The sequence below is a fragment of the Stegastes partitus genome, unplaced genomic scaffold (genome assembly GCF_000690725.1).
Source record: "Stegastes partitus isolate 25-593 unplaced genomic scaffold, Stegastes_partitus-1.0.2 Scaffold698, whole genome shotgun sequence".
Classification (NCBI taxonomy): domain Eukaryota; kingdom Metazoa; phylum Chordata; class Actinopteri; family Pomacentridae; genus Stegastes; species Stegastes partitus.
The window spans coordinates 373,886-395,698 of record NW_007578429.1 but is presented as its reverse complement, the minus strand read 5'-3'; the positions used below and the strand labels follow the sequence as shown (position 1 = coordinate 395,698).

The 21,813-nt window shown below is 43.3% G+C and overlaps 1 protein-coding gene across 2 annotated transcripts; it reads right to left on the bottom strand.

The window, feature by feature from the left end:
• Positions 1 to 4,448: 4,448 nt before the first annotated feature.
• tec (tec protein tyrosine kinase) lies at positions 4,449 to 21,146 on the bottom strand. 2 transcript variants are annotated; one of them, XM_008290842.1, is made up of 18 exons: positions 21,015 to 21,146; positions 18,335 to 18,538; positions 16,520 to 16,624; positions 16,219 to 16,300; positions 14,240 to 14,368; positions 12,545 to 12,597; positions 12,250 to 12,455; positions 10,949 to 11,014; positions 8,949 to 9,003; positions 8,622 to 8,704; positions 7,669 to 7,802; positions 6,879 to 6,953; positions 6,636 to 6,807; positions 5,711 to 5,927; positions 5,569 to 5,633; positions 5,370 to 5,488; positions 5,130 to 5,287; positions 4,449 to 4,929 (listed from the first exon to the last, which is right to left on the bottom strand). In XM_008290842.1, exons 2-18 carry the CDS (start codon positions 18,470 to 18,472, stop codon positions 4,846 to 4,848), a joined length of 1,941 nt encoding a protein of 646 aa, XP_008289064.1. In that variant the 5' UTR covers positions 18,473 to 18,538; positions 21,015 to 21,146; the 3' UTR covers positions 4,449 to 4,845. The 2 variants fall into 2 exon arrangements, with proteins under 2 accessions (XP_008289064.1, XP_008289065.1); XM_008290843.1 differs by having other exon boundaries at positions 12,551 to 12,597.
• Positions 21,147 to 21,813: the final 667 nt, after the last annotated feature.

Genomic DNA, 21,813 nt, shown 5'->3' with positions numbered 1-21,813 from the left:
GTGGATGTTGAAGTATGAGGGGCAGATGTGGAACTATGAGGGGTGGATGTTGAAGTTTGAGGGGCAGATGTGGAGTCGCGAGGGGCAGATGTTGAGGAAAGTGGACCAGATGTTGCAGTAAGAGAAGCAGATGTAGAAGTGTGATGGGAAGATGGAGAACAATGAGGGGCAGATGTTGAAGTTTGAGGGGCAGATGTGGAGCTGCAAGGGGCAGATGTTGAGGAACGTGAACATGATGTTGCAGTAAGAGAAGCAGATGTAGAACTTTGCGGGGCAGGCGAGTCGCTGGGCGGGCAGTGGCAGCTGATGTCCTTCGGGTAGAACTCGGCGACGGTGGTGTGCAGAGGACACTGAGCTCCAGGAAACACTGCGAACTCGGAGTCTTCGGTCCTCAGCAGGCCGTGAAGCTCCGCCAGCGTCTTCGCCTGCAGGTGTTTGTTTTTGGCGCGGTCGGGGACGTTTTCGCCCCAGTGAGCGCTCGCTATCCAGGCCTGCATGTCGGCGCTGTAGCAGCAGAAGGCCGACCAGAGCGCGGAGGGAACGTTGACCCTGTTGTTGAGGACTTTGCCGGAGCCGGGCTGCGCTCCAGTTACCACGAAGCCCTCGGTGAAGCCGCTGCTGTTGGTGCAGTATTTGTCCATCACACATTGGACGCAGCGCTCCATCCTGCTCCAGCTGCCCTTGTTGAACGAACCCGCTTGTGGCACGACGTTGGTTAGGGTGAACGTCGAGCGCTTGTCGTTTTCCGTGCAGGCGTAAGAGCTCGGCAGGATGTGACCTCTGTCGAACGTCCCATTGCTTCTGAAATCAGTGTCGACGGCCTGATGCTTGTAGGATATCTGCTTGTCTTTGCTCATCATGTTCTTGTTGGCAAGTTCGTTCTCAAGCTGTAAAGAGTTAAAGGCAGAGAAAAAGATAACGTAACAGTAAAAACACCCCAAAAGATCTTACTCTTTCACATCGTAACAGTGTCGTAGGAAGTAGGAACCAGTGGACCACAGAGTAGTTTGTTGACACTAGCATGGGTTGTTACCTGCTCAGTTCTTCAACTGAAATGCTCATACTTGGTAAGAAAGGGCTCCTGGAGACTGTGCATGAGCAATATTTTAGAAACTGGATCAGAAACGAGATGTACAGTCAGAAATGGGATTTATAGTTTCTCCAAACTGCATGTCAGATGGTCTGATGCAAGATCCACAAATACTTCAGTATGCCGTGACTGGCCAGCTGCGTGAAGGTAAGACAGACTCCCTTTTCTTTTTGTTACTCAACTATTTGGCATTTTTCATGAGAACAACCCAATGCAACACAATTTACAGGTCGTTTTAGGGTGGTCTGTCCCTTTGTGCCTGTTGAGATACAAGAACCCCAAATGTAGAACCTCATTCAGGGCTGTTTGCGTGGCAGAAAATAGTACCTGCAGTTGGAAGTTGTTTTGTGGCAAATGGGTCCTTCAGTACCTCTGATGCTAGTTCTGTCATTACATTACTGATGTGACTGCGCTAGTACCCAAAAGTGGAATCTTAGAGGAAACCTACCTGCGGCTCAATCTTCCAGTGTTTTTTGGGTCTTCCCTTTCCGTCAACTCCTCTGTACTTGTAAGCAGAAAACACCGGGATCTTGTTCTTGACGTCGTACAGCGTCACAAACCTCCTCTCGTTCCTGTACGTCTGGCAGATGGGCTTGTATCGGTTCTGGTTCAGGATTTTCCCGCCTTCCACGACACCCGGGATCTGAGGCGGAGTTTCCTCAAGGAGAAAGTGGCCGCAGACCGACATCGAACTCACCACTTCGGCCAACGTGGGAGCGATGGGCAGGAGAAGGAGGAGAGCAGCAACGGGCCAGAAACACCACATCTGGAGTGCTGTCATCTTCACATGAAGTGTGGGATTTAATCTGAAGAGAAAACAAATGTGCTCCTTTGGAAACTTTCTCTTATAGCAGAAAATTGTTGGCCAAAAAATCTGTCTCCATTTTCGACAGACAATTGTTGGTTTAAAAGGTTATTGGAGGGCAAGTTGTGAGCGGATCCCCTGTTTTTGCATGAAGTGGCTGATACCTAAACTTTACGTAAATATGGAGCAACCAATGTGATGATCTCTGAAAACGCAACATTACATAGATAGTAAATGGGAAGCACAGAAATGAGGGATCTTACTACAAGGCCGCTAATATGCCCTCGTATGTATGTATGAGAATCAACCAGAGCTCCATTCTTACCCATGAGAACCTCTGTTAACTCCACTGTGTTGACAAAACTCCCTTTTGGATTGCACAGAGACTGCACCGTGCACCAGGAAGTCAAACAGAGTAATTAGCTAACAGGCAATTCAGTTAGTGTGGTGGAGAAGACAAATCAACAAGAATGCTGTTTGATTAGCGATGCCTGCACAGAAAGCCAAAATGAGCAACGGATGAAGGACGACGCCCTTCTCAAGGTGGCTGCAGAAGGTCACGTTTTAAGAAGATTTGGACTGGAACCACTTGCTAGCACGCTGGTGTTTTGGCTGAATAACCAAAGCCAGAGAACCAGAACGTGAGGAATGCATTTAACATTGATTATCGCTGTGATGTGCTAACGTTAGCATATCCGGCTAACTAGCCTACAATCCACACTCAGAAATGGTACCAGACACCTGCAAACCTCGGGGGTGGTTGAAATGTTCGTGCACCAGCCTCTACAGGGACAAACCGTATTATTTCATAGTTATTCGATACAGGCTCGACACAGAATAGATCAGTCAAACGCCTTTGATTTGGCCAAAATGTCATCGTTTAAAAACTAAGCTCAAGCCAATCCTTTATTCCACCGCTTTCAAACACTCCATTTTATTTTGTTACGTCTAGTCTAAGCTGTCGATGCTTTTAGAAAACCTTTCTGCACTATTATTTCATTTAAGTCTTCTCTGATCTATTGTGGGCTTTGGCGTGTTTTTGCTTTTCAAACCTTTTGTCCGCCTTTTGCTCAGTTTATTATTTCGTCTATGAAATTTGTTTCTGCTTTTTTCAGCTTGTCTTTGCTGTTTTTAGTCATTTTACTTCATCCATTTAACTTCACTTTGTCGCATTTTGTATTTTATCTTCTTTACCGTGTCTTGTAAAGATGTTATATAAAAACCTTGCTTGCTAGTTTCCATGTATGAACCTAAATATTGAGTAAACACGCAGTTTGTAGAAGCAGCAGATTCACACAGGTGAGCAGTATTTAACTATTATTTTAGCTTTTGTAATAATTATAGCTAATTTGAATCTCTTTTTAATTTTTATTTAATTTGTGGAGATAACCTCGCAACCCCCAGTTGTTTCATCTTCTTCTAGAACTTCAGTCTTTTAGCATCAGATCACGTATGCCGCCATATTTTGCATGATGTCAGTGAAATGTTGACAATCACAGCAACTGACACATCAGAGAAAAACTTCGTATCAGTGGGCTCCGAATCTTCTTTCACCCCCCAAACTCTGTTCCTCTGTGGTTTCAACACATCCATGTTGTCGATTTAATTCTTAATACAATCAAGCTGCTCGCTGATAACCCCAATTAAAACCTCTATAGTGCTCACTGTAGATTTAACCATGTGTTTTATTTGTTTATCTGATTATTTTTTACTTTTAGAAAGTCAGCAAAACTAAAAGTGTCACTTCTGGTCCATTTTATTATCAGTTTACTTTCAGTGCATCCACATCAAAGCTTGGAGTCCTGATAATTTGTGATGGAAAAAATTCAAAATATCCCGTTCGTTATGTGGAACGTTCACAACAGGCTCGTCAGTGTAACGGTCACATTTCCTTGTGACAGTGGGCATATTGCTATTTATTGAAGGTTGTAGCACTGTGACGACGTCAAAGTGCCCCGAGACGTCGTGATACAACCTGATCTGGATTGACATTTTGACCGACAAAAGATTTATTTACAAAATAAAAGTCACATTTGATTTAACAAAACCTATTTCACTTAAAAACAGTTCGTGTTGACATGAACTTAACTTTCAATTTCAAACTAAACCCAGACTTGAGCTAAAACTAAACATGAATGAACTTAAAGAACAACTTACCGCCTTCAACGCGAACCAGTAAAATAGAGTCTTTGTTTTGATACGGCTATGGAAACCAGACGCACTTCCTCAATCATGAGGCAGCCTGCGGTGGGCGTCTTGATAATATTGTGCAATCAGCAGTTTATTTTCTGAGAAGTGGCCGTATTCACACAGTTCTCAGAAACGTTTCATGGTGAGAAGTAGCCTTTGAGATGAAGAGAAAACCCCCCAAAATCCTAATTTGCCTTCTTTAATATTAACTTTCCACTTGTGGATGTACATTTCTCCTACGAAGCAAATTTGGTTGGTATTTGCATCAAAACTTTGGTGGAAGCTCCGACGTTAGCGTTCAGCTGTTTTAAGCAGATCAGGTGAAATAACTGCAATTTGTCTAAAAAGTCAGCTCAAGCAAAAAACCATGATATGGACTCTTTAATGGGAATTACATGGAAACAGACTCGTTGTGCAGGTAAATTACACAGAAAGCACACATGAAGATTTGGTGAGATTTCCAGGACAGTTCACGTTTGACTGCGAGGAAACTCTGAGGCAGATCCTGGATCCTTTCAGGTTCTCCTGTCCGTTATGAGATCCTGTTACCATGTTTGCTGTCAGTTCATGTTGGCGTTATTCACCCTGAAACTAATCCAACATCTGTCAGGAGTGCAGCTGTTCCAGACTAACGGATAAGCGAAGGTGATTGGTGGGCGAGCATCGGTGAACGGGCGGTGTGATTGGTCCGTTCCGGCGGTCGTCCTTCCTGTTGTGGCATAAATTAAGACGACGAGAGTGGTCAGGTTCTCGCTGTCAGTCAGTTCAGTCGAGGGACGTCGGCTTCCAGAGCGTCGGAGATCAGGAGGGAAAGCTGAAAGAAGGTCGCTCGCTCTTCTGGTCTCTGCAGATGGAAAACACAGAGTTTTAAAGTGGCTGCTTGGCTTCAATCCTCCAAGTTTTCATTTGCTCCTGTCACATACAGGACACATACACAAGTCCTGCAGCTCTACGGAAACACCATGAAGACGGCGTGACAACCGTGTTACCAATACAATAAAATTATGCCTCCAACTCATATGGATGTATAGCAGTTAGAGTTACCTCATGCCAACAGAGCTGCATGATGTCGTAGATGTTGGGCGTCGCCATTTTGGGCCTGTACAGGCGGTGACCCTGGGTTACCAAGGTAACCACCTCGTGATTGGGACTCTGTTCGAACGGCATGCGGCCCTCCGTGAAAACCTCCCACATCAGCACACCTGCAAACAGCGGAGAGACGTTACCGTGACGCTGAGGCCGACCCAGACGTGAGCTCGCTGCAGGTGATTTATCGGCGCTCACCGAAGGACCAGACGTCCGACTTGCTGCTGTATCTGCAGAAGTTGAAGACTTCGGGAGGCGACCACTTCACTGGAAACTTGGCGCCTGATGAACTGGTGTACTGGTCGTCCAGCACGTACCTACGTGAACAGCATTTACGTTTATCTTCCAACCTGCTGTAAGGCGCTGTGAGTAAAGGATGAGTGCGTCGGAGTCGTACCTGGCCATGCCGAAGTCAGAAACCTTCACCACCAGAGCCTCGTTCACCAGACAGTTCCTGGCAGCCTTCAGAGCAAGCAAAGGGGAAGAAACAGTAAGAAGGTAGCCAAAAATCTGGAATTTTTGGGGTGAGCGGCTCCTACCAGGTCCCTGTGGATGAAGCCGTTGGCCTCCAGGTGCTCCATGCCCTCGCTGACGTCCAGGGAGATGCTGAGCATCGAGCCCAGACTGAAGCTGCCCCGCTGCTGCCGGAGGTAGTTGAGCAGGCAGCCGTGCTCCATGAACTCGGTGACGATGTAGATGGGTCGCTGCTGGCTGCAAACGCCATACAGCTGCACCAGCTTAGGGTGGGACAGTCTCCTGGAGAGGACACGACAGACTCAGGCTCAAACTATCTGGATATGTGACTGCAGTTCAGTCATTCTTCAATCCGAAAGTTTAAAGTTTTGAATTTATAGCGGAAATTTTCTGCAGAGCGACTAACCCTCTGAACCTGCCCATAAGTTTGAAAGGCACCCAATGTTGAAAAAATCCCCAACATTGTCCCATTTATCACCACGTTTCTTTTCTTTGCTGTTGAAGGTGAAACTACCATCAACGAGCTGCTGGACTTTCTCGTCTTCTGGACTTCCTCCTGGTCTGTCTTTAACTTGGAGTTTTAAGTTCCAGCTGCTCTTTTTCCAGCAGGTTCAAACTAATGAGAAAACTCTAGAAATCTTTAATTATGTGTTGAAAAATTAGAACAGCAACTTAAAAACAAACTGAAGCATTCCTCGGCATCTGCACTGCTCTAATAGTTGCTGAGCCTTCTGCTGTAAATTGGGGAAATCTGTTGTTGTAGTAATTTATAAGCTCCACTAGAAGGCGGCAGAGGTCAAACATGGCTTCTCACATCTTTCTGCAGCGTCTGAATTGACTCTGCCTCATACTTTAAGTCTTCTTTCTGTTCTTCCTGCCTTGTTTTTCCTCCTGATCTCCCAGTTTTCTTTCACCTTTACTCCTTTCAGTTGCCCCTCTTCCTCCACCTCCCTTCACCTCTTCCCTCCCTCCATCTCCTCCCATCCTCACATCATGACTTTGGCCTCCTCGATGAAGTCCTCCTCGTACATGGCTCCCTCCCTGATGGCCTTGATGGCCACCTTGTGCTGAGCCCTCCACTTCCCGAGCCTCACCAGGCCGAACTGGCCGCTGCCCAGCTCCTTCATGAAGGTCAGCTCGCTGGGGTTGATCTCCCACTTCTCTGGAGGGGCAACAAGTTTAAAGGTCAGACGGAACGCTTTGTGTAAATAAAAATAAACTGTCTGAACTCACCGTAGCTGAATCCAGCCGTGGACGGAGCTGATTTGTCTTGTTTTCCGACTGGATATCTCAATCTGGCCACAAGACCTGAGACAGACAGTGAAGACATTAACTTCTAGAAGCGTTTCATGAGTCTGGAGGAGTAATCTGTAGGATTTATCTAAAGAGTTAGTAAAATGAGAAATGTGTCAGGACGAACCCAGTGACAGAGAATTACCACCCAACTAAACCTGCTGTCAGCACGCAAAGAACAAGTTTTTAAAAAAAAACATCTAATCTTTAAAAAAAACTCCAAAATGGTTCCATTTATCAACCAGACACGACAAAAACAGAAGGAATTTGGGGATTTTAAACTTTAAACATGCCGTTCCATCTGGAAAATCCCACCTAAACTGAACTCTAAAATTTCATAAAATTCAGTTTTATCTGACAATCTGTCAAAATAAATCATTTAAGCTAACGTTTACTTGAAATTGTTGCTCATTAAAGCTTCACATTTTGTCAGATCTGATTATAAATAATGTTTTGGGAAATTAACCTTTGAAACTTTATACAGAATGATTAACTCTGAGCCCGCCTCGCTGGTAGATTTAAAAGACATGCCGTCTTAACAAAACAAAAAACTGCAAAAAACAGAAAGAATCGTCTGATTTTCAACTTTACAGCAGTTGTTGAGCGACTTATCTGTGATGCGCCGTTCATTTGGAAACCCAAACCAAACCTTAAAATCTTGATTTAAAATCTAGATTCTAGCTGGTTAGTGGTCAGTATGAGCTGATTGTGTTGCATGCGAGTCGTTTACCTGCTGCGTTGTGTTTGTGGTAGTCGATCAGCTCGGGGATGGAGTCGAACAGGTGCTTCTCTGCCAGGTAAAACTGTACGGGTACGTTTTGCGTCTCCTTGATGTGGTAATGTTTTATACTTGCACCTCCGTCCCTACAAACAAAACATCACAACGCTGCAGCTGACACAGGCTTTGAGTACAAAGGCAGTCTTACACAGTACAAAACCAGCCCAAACCAAGTCCAATACTGGTCCAAAACCAAGATCAACAACAAATACATAGGTTCTAACCCGTCTAAAACCAGTCCAAAGTCAATTTCTGAAGCAGTATAAACCAAAACTAAATCTAAACAACCCTAACAGGCAACTACCTGTCCAAGATAGAGTCCAAAAGCAGCCTAAAACCAGTCTACAACCCAGTTCAAAGACCAGTTTAGAACAGCGTCTAAGACCAAATGCAAAACCAGTGTAAACTTCTAAAGCAAGTCAGAAAACTGGCCAAAAGACTGCTGAAAATCAAGTCCAAAAGCAGTCTAACTAGGTCAAGATCAAGTCCAAAAGCAGTCTAACTAGGTCAAGATCAAGTCCAAAGTCCAGTCTGATGCCAAGACTCTCACCAAATGCTAAAACTCGGTCTAAAAAACAGCTACAACCAAATCCAAGACCCTGTGCCAAACCAGAACCCTGATCCCAACATCACAGAGGCAGACAGAGGAACTGTGGTTCTCCGAGATGCTTCGAGCAACCTGAGAGTACCTTAAAAACTGAGGTGACATTTTAAAGACAAAGGTTGCTCACACCACTTTCCTTCCTCTACCTTTTAGGGTCATACATAAGAAAAATCAAGGTAAGAAATCTGTGTTAAGAACCTGAAGCTCTCGGCGGCTGCTTGCCCAGTATGGAGACAGTTTGGCACAACAAACAAACCTTACTGACTGAATGAACACAACAGATCTGACACATGTACGTTACCCTGCGACAGACTTGGCGTAAAGAGAGACAGTGTAGGTTCCTGGTGTGCTGGAGTCTCTGACGATGAAGGCTCCTTCTTTGTCCTGCAGGGGGCGACATGCACATAAGAACACAAGCTGAAAACTGGATGAGATTATTTGGTTTTGTATATCTTTGAGAGAGGGAGAAAAAAAACCCCATCTAGGCCTGTTCCTGGGCCAAAACAAGAAAAATGGGAGGATTCATAAAGGAAAGAAGAATGAAGAAAAGTGTCTAAGAAGGAGTTATAGAAGGGAAAGGAAGAACAACAAAGAGTTTAGGAAACAAATAAAGGGAGGAGAGACTCACCTCCTTTCTCAGAAGCTCTTCTGCCTTGTTCCTGTTGACTTGTTTACTGTACCAACTACAACAAACAAACAAAACATGAGTCTTTCTCCGATCGTCCGTCAGCTTTACAAGATGTTCATAAATACAAACTGGCTGAATCCAAATGTCCAACACAAACTAGGCCCTAACAGGGTGAAGAATACCTCCAGAATAAACTATACAGATCTCCAGAAAAATGGCACGTTTCATCTTCGGCCACGGGAGTGCAGCAACTGGACGGTTAGCGGTAGTCCGGAAGTCATTTTGCTGTCGTCGTCAAAAAGGGAAATGACTTAATGGTTAGCTTTGCAAGATGAAGGTGAAGCACTCGAATCAAACATTAGCTAGCAGTTGAACCATGCAGACATGCATGTAGCTAATCACCTGTTTTCTGTGGTAAAAGGTCGTGCTTTCTTGGCCTACTTATACCTCCTGGTTGTACCTTGTGTGAATAGCAGAGGGGGGAGGATTGTGGTCATGCTTGGAAACGTGTCTGTAGAAGCTGACTAGCACACTAAGTTGATTGGTCTAGTTGTTTTGGCTATGTGAAGCTTTTTATGTATGATCTAAATGGCAGTCGAGTCAGATAATGCTAAGAGTCGACCCTAATTACTTAGTGGAGGGTATAGTCCGGTTAGCACAACCTTAAAACAATCTGTCTAATACTGTGTAGGCCTCCCAACACAGCTCTGAAATGTTGGACAGTCTAAAACCAAGTCAAATACAAGTCTGAAACAAGTCTCAAACCAAGTCCAAAATCAAGTCCAGAAGCAGTCAAAAGTTAATCTTAACCCCAATCCAAAGACTAGTTCAACATAAAGTCAAAAACTAAATCCAAAACATATCTAAAACTCGTCCAAAACAAAGTCAAAAACCAGTCTGTCACAGTCCAAAATCATGCCCAATGCAAGTCCAAAACAAGTCAAGAATCAAGTCTGACAAAGAGGCAAAAAAACAAGTCCAAAATCAGTTCAAGGCCTTTTTAGAAACACAGTCCAAAAGCAGTCTAATATGGTCTAAGCCCAGTCCAGACCAAGTTCAATATCAGTCCAAAATAAGTCTAAAAGCAAGTCCAAAATCAAGTCCAGAAGCAGTCTGAAGCCAGTCTAAAAGCTAACTGAAAGAATGGTCCAATGTAAAGTCTAAAACCAAATCCAAAAGCAGTCTAAAACGGGTCCAAAACTAGGCCATAAACCAGTCTTAAACATTCAACGTCCAAAAGCAGTCCCATCAATCCAAAGACCAGTCCAATGCAAAGTCTAAAACAGCCCAAAATCAAGTCCAGAAGCAGCCCAGAACATTCTAAAGCCCAGTCCAAAGACCAGTATGATGCAAAGTCTAAAACTTAATCCAAAGCCTGCCTAAAACTAGTCCAAAACCAAGTCAAAAAGCAGTCCATAGCAGTCCTAAATCAAGTCCAGAAGCAGTCTAAAACACAGTCCGAAGCATGCTAAATTCTGTTACCGTGGGTCAGTGTGCCTGGACTGCAACAACGTTCTGGTGGGTGGTCCATGTTAAAGTAACGTCCACATGAAGGTTTTCCAGCAGAGCAGTGCTTTTTAACGAGACGATCGATGTTATTCACTACCCGTCAGTGAATCAGTCGGTTTTAATGTGTACGACGGTTGGTTGGGCTCAGTGTTGAGAAGCTGCTCTTCTGTCTGCATACGTTGTTTAATAAATGCTGACACAGTGCAGGGGACTAACAACCCAAATACCAAATCCCGAGACTGCCAAACACTACTGCCCCTAATATGTGTTATTAGAAACTCAAAATGTATCCAACTCTTTGGTAGATGGGCACACCTTATGTCTCTGAAACGTGTGCATGCAGACTTGACAAATGGTGGAAAGCCCTCTTTATAGCCGAACTTCATTGGCACAAGTTTGTACAGTCAACAAGTCCCTTCGTTTGGATCCAGCCAGCATCAACTATTACTTTAATGTGTAACTTTAAATGGGGGAATGATTAACGCACTCACACAAACTGCTCCAGGTTTCCGGATTTCTTCTCCGTGACATAGTTACTTGGGATGTAGCCTTCCTCGCTGTGAAACACAAACCAGACAAACAAAACACACAAGGACGCAGACGTCAGAACAAAATGCAGCATCGACGTCCAGCGCCGTGGCCAGTGGTCAGCCTGAATGCAGTGTTCAACAAACAGTCAGAAACCCCTCCTGAAGGAGGCTACATTTAACTTATCGATGTGCCTAAAGCCAAGTCCACGAACTTTCACGGTCATTAATCCAGACAGACGTGTGAGTTAAATATTTGCTACATCAGAACCTTTCAAAGAACAAAAACCACGTTGAGTGACCGTAAAAACATTCGTGAAACTGATTTTCGTTTTTTTTTATTGTTGCTATGTCCATTTAGTTTTCGTGATGCAACATTTGTAATAAAAATAAGTTGACGGAGACACAGCTAGTGGGAACTGCAGTCACAGCAGCTGTTTTTCCTCCAGCTGCCACAAGGGGCACCACTGAGCCCACAAAGCTCCTGAAAACTGACTTCAACAAGCCAATCAGAATTTGTTTTTCTTGAAGGAATCAATCCACTCCGGTGTCTAATTTTAATCCAGTCGGCCCACGAAGTGGTAATATTAGTGGCAAACTCTTAATTCCTCGTATTTTAAAGTGAATATGAGTTTTCTCCAAAGGAAGATCTTCTTTCCTTCTCTTGCATTTCATCAACCTTAAGTAGAAGTTGCGATAAATTAAGTTTTTCTGGAGCGATGGAAACAGGTTGACATCAACATAGATCAAACTAAAAAATCATTTTAAACAGCTTGAGTCGACTAAACATGATATCAGTCTGGCAGCAACGAAATTTTCACCAAACAGGAAGACGGGATAAAACTTGTAGATTCATGTATGTGAACTAAAAAGTTGAAGGCAAACAGAAAAGCAACGTGTAAGATCAGCTTCTAAAATAAAAGTAAATCTGAAATATTAAGACCACTAAGTGGGAACCAATACAACAGCGACTGGAAGGTGCTGCTTTCCTCCTTTGAGTCTTGTTTTATCGCCTACATGTGCTCACGTTTTGTTTCTGCTCTGAATATTTGATTAGCAGCTCCTGTGACATGTGGCCTTCCTGTCGCTCTAACTGCATCCTGTAACGTGTTTTCAAATTGCGTTTTTCAGTTTTTAACCCCTCGTTAAAGAGCAACAGCCTGGTTTACAGATCGCTGAAGATAAAAACCCGTAACGTAACACCTCAGGTAGAACGTATTTAACAACAGCGTGACAGTCCACCAATCACGGCTGCGTTGACTCACCCATATTTGTTGCGCGCCTTGTACCAGTTCACGTCACATTTCTCCAGGATGACGTACTCGCCGCCTTTGACCAGACTCAGGTCGTGGGGCTCGGTTCCCGGGAAGTCGTACAGAGCCACCACCACCAACTCGTCCTCCTCGTCGTCGTCTTCATCCTCGTCTTCCTCCTCAGAGTCCAGCGGGACGGGAGGAGGCGGAGGGCGAGGCTGCAGAACAAAGAATGACGAAACCCTTGAGATAATATCGATGCACAATGGTGCTGGTGAATCTGTCCGCTTGAGTGGTTAGCGGTTACCCTCACTTCTGTAGGTTCCTCTCCAGGAATCGGGGGCAAAGGCTTCCTGGAAACTACAAAAGAGGAACAGAAACAGTGAGTCAAGCACAAACCTTGAGCGTTTTCTTTTTTTGTTGTATCGTCAGGACTCTCAGATCACTGTGGCCTCTTGACCCCTCACTGCTGCTCTGGTTTGGGATGATCAACAACTGAACTCTTGTTTCAGATTCACTGCAAATATCATCATAATCTCCCCGTGAAAGAATCATGTTCTGCAATTTTCTTCCCACCAGAAGTACATTCAGACAGATAAAGACTAGTATAAGAAGATACACTACATTAAAAAACGTCTAAATAAAACAGAAATAAAGGGGTTTAGAATGAGGTAAGCTAGAGGTCTTACGGTGTATATTTAAAGCCTCACTGCTCGGCTTGATTTATACTCCTATACTGTAGTCGATACCTTGGGCCAGTGTTCATGCAAATTTATGGTTTTCTGTATCCTCATACGTTGACCAATGCAGACTACAGAAGCTTCCCTACACATAGTTTTATTCATGCTACGGTAGGTCGGCAGAACAACGCCTCTGTGTTGAGCTGGTTACAGACTGGACGGCTTCAGTGATGATTCTTCACAGTGGGGCGAACACAGCCCGAGACTTCTGAAGATCTTAGAACTTCTGTCTGTCCAGCAGCTGCTACTTCAACTACAACTCTTTCAGGGTTGTCGCTGTTGTTCCAATTGCAACCGCAAAAGCCATACTTGTGCGATCTTCTTCCTTTTCACAGCTCGACCATTCGGCGCACAGTCATGATGTCTTCTCTGTTTTCTACTAAATATTTTGGTAGAAAAAATAATTCCAACATGCTCTGCTTTGTTTTAGCCACCAGTGCTAAAGTATCAAGCTTTAGCGTTTGATGTTTGAACGCTCTAGACTGGTTTATGACTTGGTTTTGGACTAGTTTTAGACTGGTTCTGGATTTAGTTTTTGACTCTATGTTGAATTAGTCTTTGGTTTGGGTTTTAGACCAACTTCTGGACTTGATCTTGGACTTGGTTTGAGACTTGTTTCGGACTTGTATTTGACTTGGTTTTGGACTTGCTTTAGAGTGGTTCTAGCATCCCAACCACACGACCCAGAGAACCCAAAGGATCCGCTGCCAACGTCCTGCTTCTAAACCCCAAAGGACGCCTTCAGAGGGTCCCGGTCCAACATTTCAGAGCTGTGTTGGGAGGCCTACATGAATTGAATTTGAAATCCATCTTAACTACTCCACAGACTTAAAAGCAAGCAAACCCCACAACCAAGACCATGAGCTAAAAGATGCTAAAAAGGTCTGTAGTGCTACACGGTTTGTATTTTTATTAAATGTTGACACAAATGTCAGATCGAGGTACAATTCTGAAGTATTTGAACAGAATTATTCAGAAGTGAACGGGTGGACCGGTGAGGCCCAAAAAGCAAACCCTTTCATCGTGTTCACATTTGAAGAAAGGCCCATTTTGTAATGTGTGCTTGCTGCAGGGTTCGTGCTCTGCTGTTCAGTTTAGTTTCTTGCTGCCTTTGTGAGCGGTTGAGGTTTAACTGAGCTCAGTGACGACAACAAAGGTCTGCTGGTTGGTTTTTAGGTCAGGCAGGGTTGTGGTGGTTAACGTCAAGATGCTCGAAAATGAATTTTTAAAAAAGCACAGAAAGACAAAGATGCGTCTCTTACTGTCTCCGAACAGTTTGTACTCCTCGCAGCCCAGCGCCTGTTTGTCTGCCTGGCGACAGCAGAGCCACGCCCCCTCCTGCCAGAACTGAGGGTGAAACTTCATCAAGACCGCCGGGTTGTCTTTGATCTCTGGATTCACACACAAAGACACAAAGGCAATCGACAAAACGTGAGAGAAAAAAAAAAAAAACTTTCCATCTCGAAAAGGTCCGTCTGCTGCGCCCAAAGACGACGCTGTGACAGAATGCTAATAGAGGAAAAACCAAAACAATGAGCTGAAAGGTGCCAAACAGCTCAGGAGAACCTCATAGTCACGTTTATGTACTTTCTTTATTTTAAAAAATGTAAATTGTTCAGAAGTGTTGGTTGAGATTTGAATTTGCTTGTGCAGTAACATCCATCCAATTAAGCTCGTTTAATGTCCGTTGTACATTTTCAAATTTGAATCAGGCCACTGACACCCAGCAGAAAACTACCACTGGAAGTTGTAAGTTTTGAAATTGAGTCAAACTGATGTAGACAAGAGCAGGTTTCTCATTTTTTGTCTGCCAACTCTTGGATTTGTTGGTTGAAACCATGACTTTGTAAACTGTAAATTCATTAAAAAAGCAAATTGACATCGACACAATTCAGAGGTGTAGACGGTTCACCATTAATAGTAGCTTGGCGAGTTGTTGGAGACCGTTTTTAATGTGTCATGAGTACTTGTTTGAATATCGGAAGCCGTTCAAAAACCCCGAACACGAACTGTTTCCATAGATTTGGAAAATAATTGTGCTCATGTCCCATAATCCTTTGGGGGACGTAAACCGGAATGAAGTGAACCCAGTTCAGTTTGCTCCCTTTTTGAGCTTCAGTTCGTGTTTGTTGTAGTAAACTGGCACCACTGCTGCTCCAAAGACGACACCGGAGATAATGAGGCCGTCGCAAAGTGTTCAGTCGCTCCACGTCTGCGTGCTATTACCTGAATCAGTTAAGACTCAGGGCCCACTCAGCCAAACTCCCTTAACCAGCTTCCTGTTGTGTAAAAAAAACAACACACACACCAGCATGCTTCTGTCACCTCTCACGCTATCTGTCAGTCACATCTGTCCAAGCCTCACGATCACAAAACCACCGCTCTGAAGTCAGCAGCGGATTCAAATGATCATCAACGGTCACGACGTTAGTCATATTAGCTCCAGAGCCTGGGGCAACTTCTGAGCTGCAAATAATCACATATGTATGCCTGCTGCTGCTGGAATTAATAAAAAACGATCCCTCAAGTGTATATACAGTACGTCTCCCAGCCCTTATTTCATCAACACTGAATGCAGTTCAGCCGAAAACTCCCAGAAGTTTTGTCAGGAGACTTCTGGTTGCAGCTCAGTCACTCATGACTTCACAGTCGGACCAGGAGGTGCAGAATTTTTTGGGTTTCTTTTTCAATCTCAGTTTTATTTTAATTTCAGCGCATGAAAATAAACAATTTTAAGCTTAGATTTGGATCCCTTTGGAGACGAAGCAGCACGTCGCAGAAGGTTACTTCAAGGACCGTCGGAAAGTTGAATACCCAAAGTTTCTTTCTGTTTTTAGTTTTCTGGCTCTGGTTGATTGTGTAATCTCAGAAATTTTGGCTTCAGATGGTAAGTCGATGGATTTGAGTAATTTTTTAAAACAGTAAAAACTAAATTCTCTGATCACATCCTCTCAAATGTGAATATTTTCCTGGTTGTGGACAAAACAAAACTGACCATTTTCACCATTTTCTGACCAAACGAATCAACTGGAAATCATGAGAAATAATCGTCAGCTGCAGGTCGACTCAGGTGAAACCTGACAAGAGCAGTGGAAACAGTCAGAAACAGGCCTGCATCAAAGGTGTGAAAACCAGTTTCAGATGTGGGGTTCAAAGTGAGAAAACATTGCTGCAGTTCAGATACACAAACTGAGAGTGTAATCTTGAGTGTGCTGCTTCCACTGAACTGAACATAACTGACCTTCTTTGAGGCTCTGGACCCAAACACTTCTGCTGTTGTGACTCGGAGCGAAGACATAGAGGGTGTTGGTGTCGTAAACCACCTGGACACACACAACAAAAACTGTCTTTAAACACACTAGGTAAAAAATAGTGAAGTTTCCGGTTAAAAATGTAAATTAGTTTCATGTTTAACAAAGATATTTGCAGCAAAATACAGTTTAAAGATGATTTGTGTGTCAGTCAGACGAATACGTAGCAATAAACAGTCCATTTTTTCCATAGCAACACTACATTTCCCATCATTCCCTTCATTCTCGTACCTGAAAGGGGTATTTGTTCTGGCAGGGGATGATCCCTCCTCCGTTCTTCACAATCTCCACACATCTGATGCGACTCAGTTCAATCGAGCCTCTCCTGAACTTCTTCTGTTGATCGATTGAAACAGAAAGTCAGTGACAGCTTGTTGTCGCTCTGCTATTTTTAATAACAGCAATATCGAGGGCAGACTTCCACGCTCAGACGTGTCACGTCCTCTTGTATTCTTGTCATATCAGATTCCATCTGCAGCTTATCGGATAAGAAGTAATCACATGCTCGTTGAAGGTTTTTCAGAAGAAACCTAAAACAAACTGTCACTTCCTTCCACTGTGAATGCATGTGTGACAACAGCACTGTAAACTGTGGTGTGGGTGTTTAGCTTCAGAATCTGTGTCTGATTTTTGTTTTTTATTTTTCTAATTTAAAGAAAAATGTATGCAACTTTCATGTCTGTACAGTGAATATGATGTTAGAGCCATTAGCGTAGCAGCAGGCCTGGCTGTGTCGAACATTAATAAATGTAACAATAATTATTGGCTGGGAGCTAGAACTTTGTTTCCCTTAGTTTCCAGACTTTATGCTAAGCTAAGCTAACTACCTGCTAACTGTAAAATCAACCCAGGATATGTACCCAACTATTGTGCACTGACCACCCTTGTAGCATAGCCGCTGTGCCAACTACCTGCATGGACAAAAGATTCCATACAAACAAGCTTCCTTGGCTAGCTGCTAGCACATCTACACCACGCACGACTACCCTTTGGCCATTCCTTGGCTATAAACTAACATCCCTGCCCTAGCAACTACTGTGCCTAAATTAGGTCACTGGCTAATCAGTAGCATGTCAAGATTTTCAACTAGCACCCAGGTAGTTCATAAGCTCCCCTACTAGCAAATCGGGCCAGCAACTAGCGTTCCTGAACTCATCCCTAGTCGTAACAGACCTAAACTACTGACTAGCATTTCTAAGCTAAGTAATAGCATATCAAGATTAGCTACTTGCATCCAGGCAATTCACAAGCGTCTCTACTAGCATCCCTAAGCGAGCTAATACCATTCCTGAACCCATGACTAGCATTCCTAGGCACATTTTCTAAACCAGCTACTTCTATCCCAAGACTAGTCAATAGCATATTTGAACCAGCAACTTGCATCAAAATCCATGTGATTCTTTTGATCAAACAAGCGTCTCTATTAGCACTCCTAGGCTAACAGCTAGCATACTTAAATTAGTTGCTGGTATTCCTAGGCTACTCACTGGTATTTCAAAGCTTGCAACTGCTAGTCAAAAACTTTCTAGACTAATTGTTATCATCCCTAGGCTACTAGTATTTCTGGGCAAGTCGCTAACAGCATTCCTAATCTAACAACTAGCATTCCAAGGCTAGTCAATAATATCAAGACTAGCAAATTGCCTCCCGAGACACGTAATCCACCTGTTCAAGCAACAATGTTTATAAACATCCTTACGATAGCAAGTAAAAATTTTAAACGTATTACCAGCATCCCAAGGCTAGTTGCTAGCATACCTAAATTACTAGCAGTTACTAGCATCACATTTCTAAAACAGCAGCTAGCATCCTCGGCCTAATTAGTTGCTAGTCAGTTGCTCGTCATATTAGCAGCTCGATTTCCAATCCATGTCAGTCATCTTTCAAGTAAGCATCCCTACTAGCGTTGCTAAGCTATCAGCTAGGATGTGTGCAGCGAATGTGAAATACATCTGATTGCGATGAGATGTTAATTTAGAAAGAACAGAGCTAATCCAGAGCTGTAAGGTGAAATAAAAGTAGCATAACTGAAGCAGTAAAAACAACCTCAGCTTTTCCATCGTAGTACGTCAGCCGGTTCTTGGTGAGGACGAACAGTCGCTCCTTGTAGTTTAGCGGCGACGTCCTCCTCTTCTGCTGCGAACGCTTGATCAGCGTCTCCTCCAATAGCAACTCAGCACTCATCCTGGCCCCGCCCACGTCCTCAGCCCATTGGTCGATATCGTCAGGTGATGTAGGGGTGGAGCTGGGCTGAGGAAATAAGCAAAATTTTTATTATAAGCATATTTTTTTCCTCCACAACAGCGCTCTCTTTGGCCTGTTCGACTGAAATCAGTCTGTCAGCTCAGTTCGCAGAAGTGAAATAAATTCCTAGAATCAGTATCATCAGTGTGGCCGCAGACAGGAAGTCCATCCCACACAGGAGCCGAAGAAATAACACTTCAAAAGAATTAGAACTTCACCAGAAATAGAAACCGTTTCCTTAATTTGTGCAAAGTAGACGAGAGCGACTGACTCTGAGATACCCTTTTCTGTTTTGTCTGGATCAACTTTACGAAGAGGTTTTCTGTATTAACCTCAGTCTTCACATCCGCTCGTATTCTGAAGAAACTGAGAACTCCCACTGACCAGCTTTCACTCTGACTTACTTTGTGGGTGATTATTTGTGTCTTTCTTTTTGTTTTTTGTCTCTTTGACTTGGTGCTGCAACAGTTGTTCAAGTTGGATTTTTTTATTTAGTCCGTCAGCTACAACCTCTTTGCTCAGTGACTTTGCTCAGTTTTCTTGTTGATTATCAACTTGGTTGCTGTTTGAAAGTGGAATTGATTATATAAAGGCAACAAACTTTGGAAGAAAGTAAAAACGTTTTGGTAGGAGGCAAACCGATCATCATAACTAAAACAAACATGTATTATTCCTGGAGATATCAGACTTATTCTGTATTATTTAGCTCCCCAAAAGATTAAATATAAACAAAGAGCTTCAGCACCAGAACCCAGGTTTTGAATTACCTGTAATTCACATGATTACGTCACTACCCACTGGATGTGTGACTTATTTTGCTAATCATTAGCATCCTGAGACACTTGTGTATCTAGACTAGCAGAACTAAGGCAGGTAATTCACCTGTTCAAGGTAGCGTCTCTGCTAGCATCCCTAGGCTAGCAGCAAGCATTTCTAAACTGAGCGCTAACATCTTTAGGCTGGTCCCTAGCATACCTCAATTACTTAGCCTACTTGCATGACTAGCATATTTAGGCTAGTCACTAACATTCATATAGTGGTCACTGCCATCCAACTAGCATTCCTAAACCAGTGACTATCATCCATAGGCTAGCCATTACCATATTTAGACTATCAATTTGCATTCCAAGACATGTAATTCACCTGTTCAAGCAAGTAGCATTACTAGCATCCATAAGCTAGCAACTAGCATTCTTAAAAATATCACTAGTACCTTTGCTATACTCACTGGCATATCTTAACCAGCTAGCCTATTAGCATCACTAGCATCTGAAGGCTGGCCACTTGTATTTTTTGGCTAATCACTAGCATCCCAGCATTACCAGGCTTGTCACTAGTGTTCCTAAACTACTAACTAGCATCCTAAGCTTAACACTAGCATCTTTAGGGTAGTCACAGAGATACCTGAATTAGTTACTAGAATTGCTAGGCTAGCCACTAGCATATCTAGACTAGCAATTTGCAACCCAATTAATACACCTGTTCAAGCAGTCTACTAGCATTGCCAGGCAAGTCAGTAGCCTTTCTAGACTAGTCGTGAGTATAAATGGGTTAGCGACTAGCATTCCTAAACTTTTAAGCCTGCTAGCATCCCTTGGGTAGTCAATCACATTTCTAGGCTAGCTGCTAGCATCAACAGCCTAGCTACTAGCATATCTAGACTAGCAATTTGCAACCTAATTAATGCACCTGTTCAAGCAATCTCCTAGCACTGCCAGGCTAGTCAATAGCATTTGTAGTCTAGTATCCCTACATTAGCAATTACCATTCCTAAACCTTTTCAGCCTATTAGCATCCCTTGGGTAGTCAATCACATTTCTAGGCTAGTTGCTAGCATCCATTGGCTAGTCACTAGCATTTCTAGACTAATAACTGACGCAGGTAAGTTGCTAAACATAGCAGAAAGAGTAAAATAATTCTATATTCTGCAACCTTTTCTTAAATTCATCTGTCTGATTGGTTGTAGTTTACAATTCAAATATTTAAAAGAGAAAAAAAAAAGGCGCAAGAAACTTATTAACACTTGAACGTGGTGTCCCTGATTCCCACAGCACCTGAATGCAGCACCAGGAGGAGAAAAGCAGGCAGGGCGTACACCTGTTCTCAGGTGGTTTAGTTTAGGTTCAGGTGTGTTCATAGTACAAATCATTTTTAAAAATGTCTATCTTATTTCTATAAAACGTTGTAATAAAACTATAATAACAACAATTAATACAGCGGTTATAACAGAATTATTACTAATGATTATATACTTTAACGAACTGATTGCTTTTTCTCTTTACAATCAATACAATTGCCTGGAGAATCATTCCTGTAATATTCCTTGAACAACTACTGAGTCTTCTGCGTTTATATCGATCTTGTGTCTGTTCAGGTCTGAGTGGAGCAGCAGCTCTGGAGGCGGACTTGCGGCTCCGCGGCTCGGTTCGCTGACGGCGGCCGTTCGCTCACAAACCAAACGGAGAAAAGCGTCGGTTCTTACCTCGGAGCTTCATGTTCGGGTTCCGTCTCGGTTCTCTGCCTTCAGGCTCCCATGTTGTCGCTGAGAATCAGAGGGATTGAGGAAATGCAGAGCAGGAGGCGGTTGCGCAGCCAGCAGCACACGGACTCAAACTTCCTCGTCCTGCGCGTGTCAGTCAGCAGCAGGTCGGCGGTGACATCATCTGTGTTTTCAAACGAGCTGAAAAGACTCCAACAAGTTGTTGTTTTTGCTTGTTTTGTTTTTTTTTCCCGCAGGGAAAATTAAATTTACTATCATAACAACAAAGTGCTTGTCACTAACACCTGGAGGCTAGTCACTAGAACGTCTAGACAGGTAAATCACCTGTTCCAGAAAGCATCCTACTAGGTCCTCAGGCTACCAGCTGCAATTCCAGAACATAGCACTAGCATCTGTGGGCTAAACTGGTTAGCCTACTAGCATCACTAGCATACCTTTGCATAGATATGTATAATAACGGCCTTTATTGTACATATTATACATATCTATGGTAGTCACTAGTATCCCATTCCTAAACTCATTATTAGCATCCCTACGCTAGTCACTGGCATCCCCAAACCCGTCACTAGTATAGCTAAATTAGGTACTAGCAAACCCAGGCTACCCACTAGCAGTCCTGAACTACTCACTAGCATACCTAGGATCAATCACAACTAGCATTTCTAGGCTAGTTGTGCCTCCCGAGGTTCCCATATCCATATTGGGACTTTTAATTTTAAACATTTTTGCAGGGCAGGTGAAATTTATTGTCATAACAACAAAATACTTATCACTAGCATCT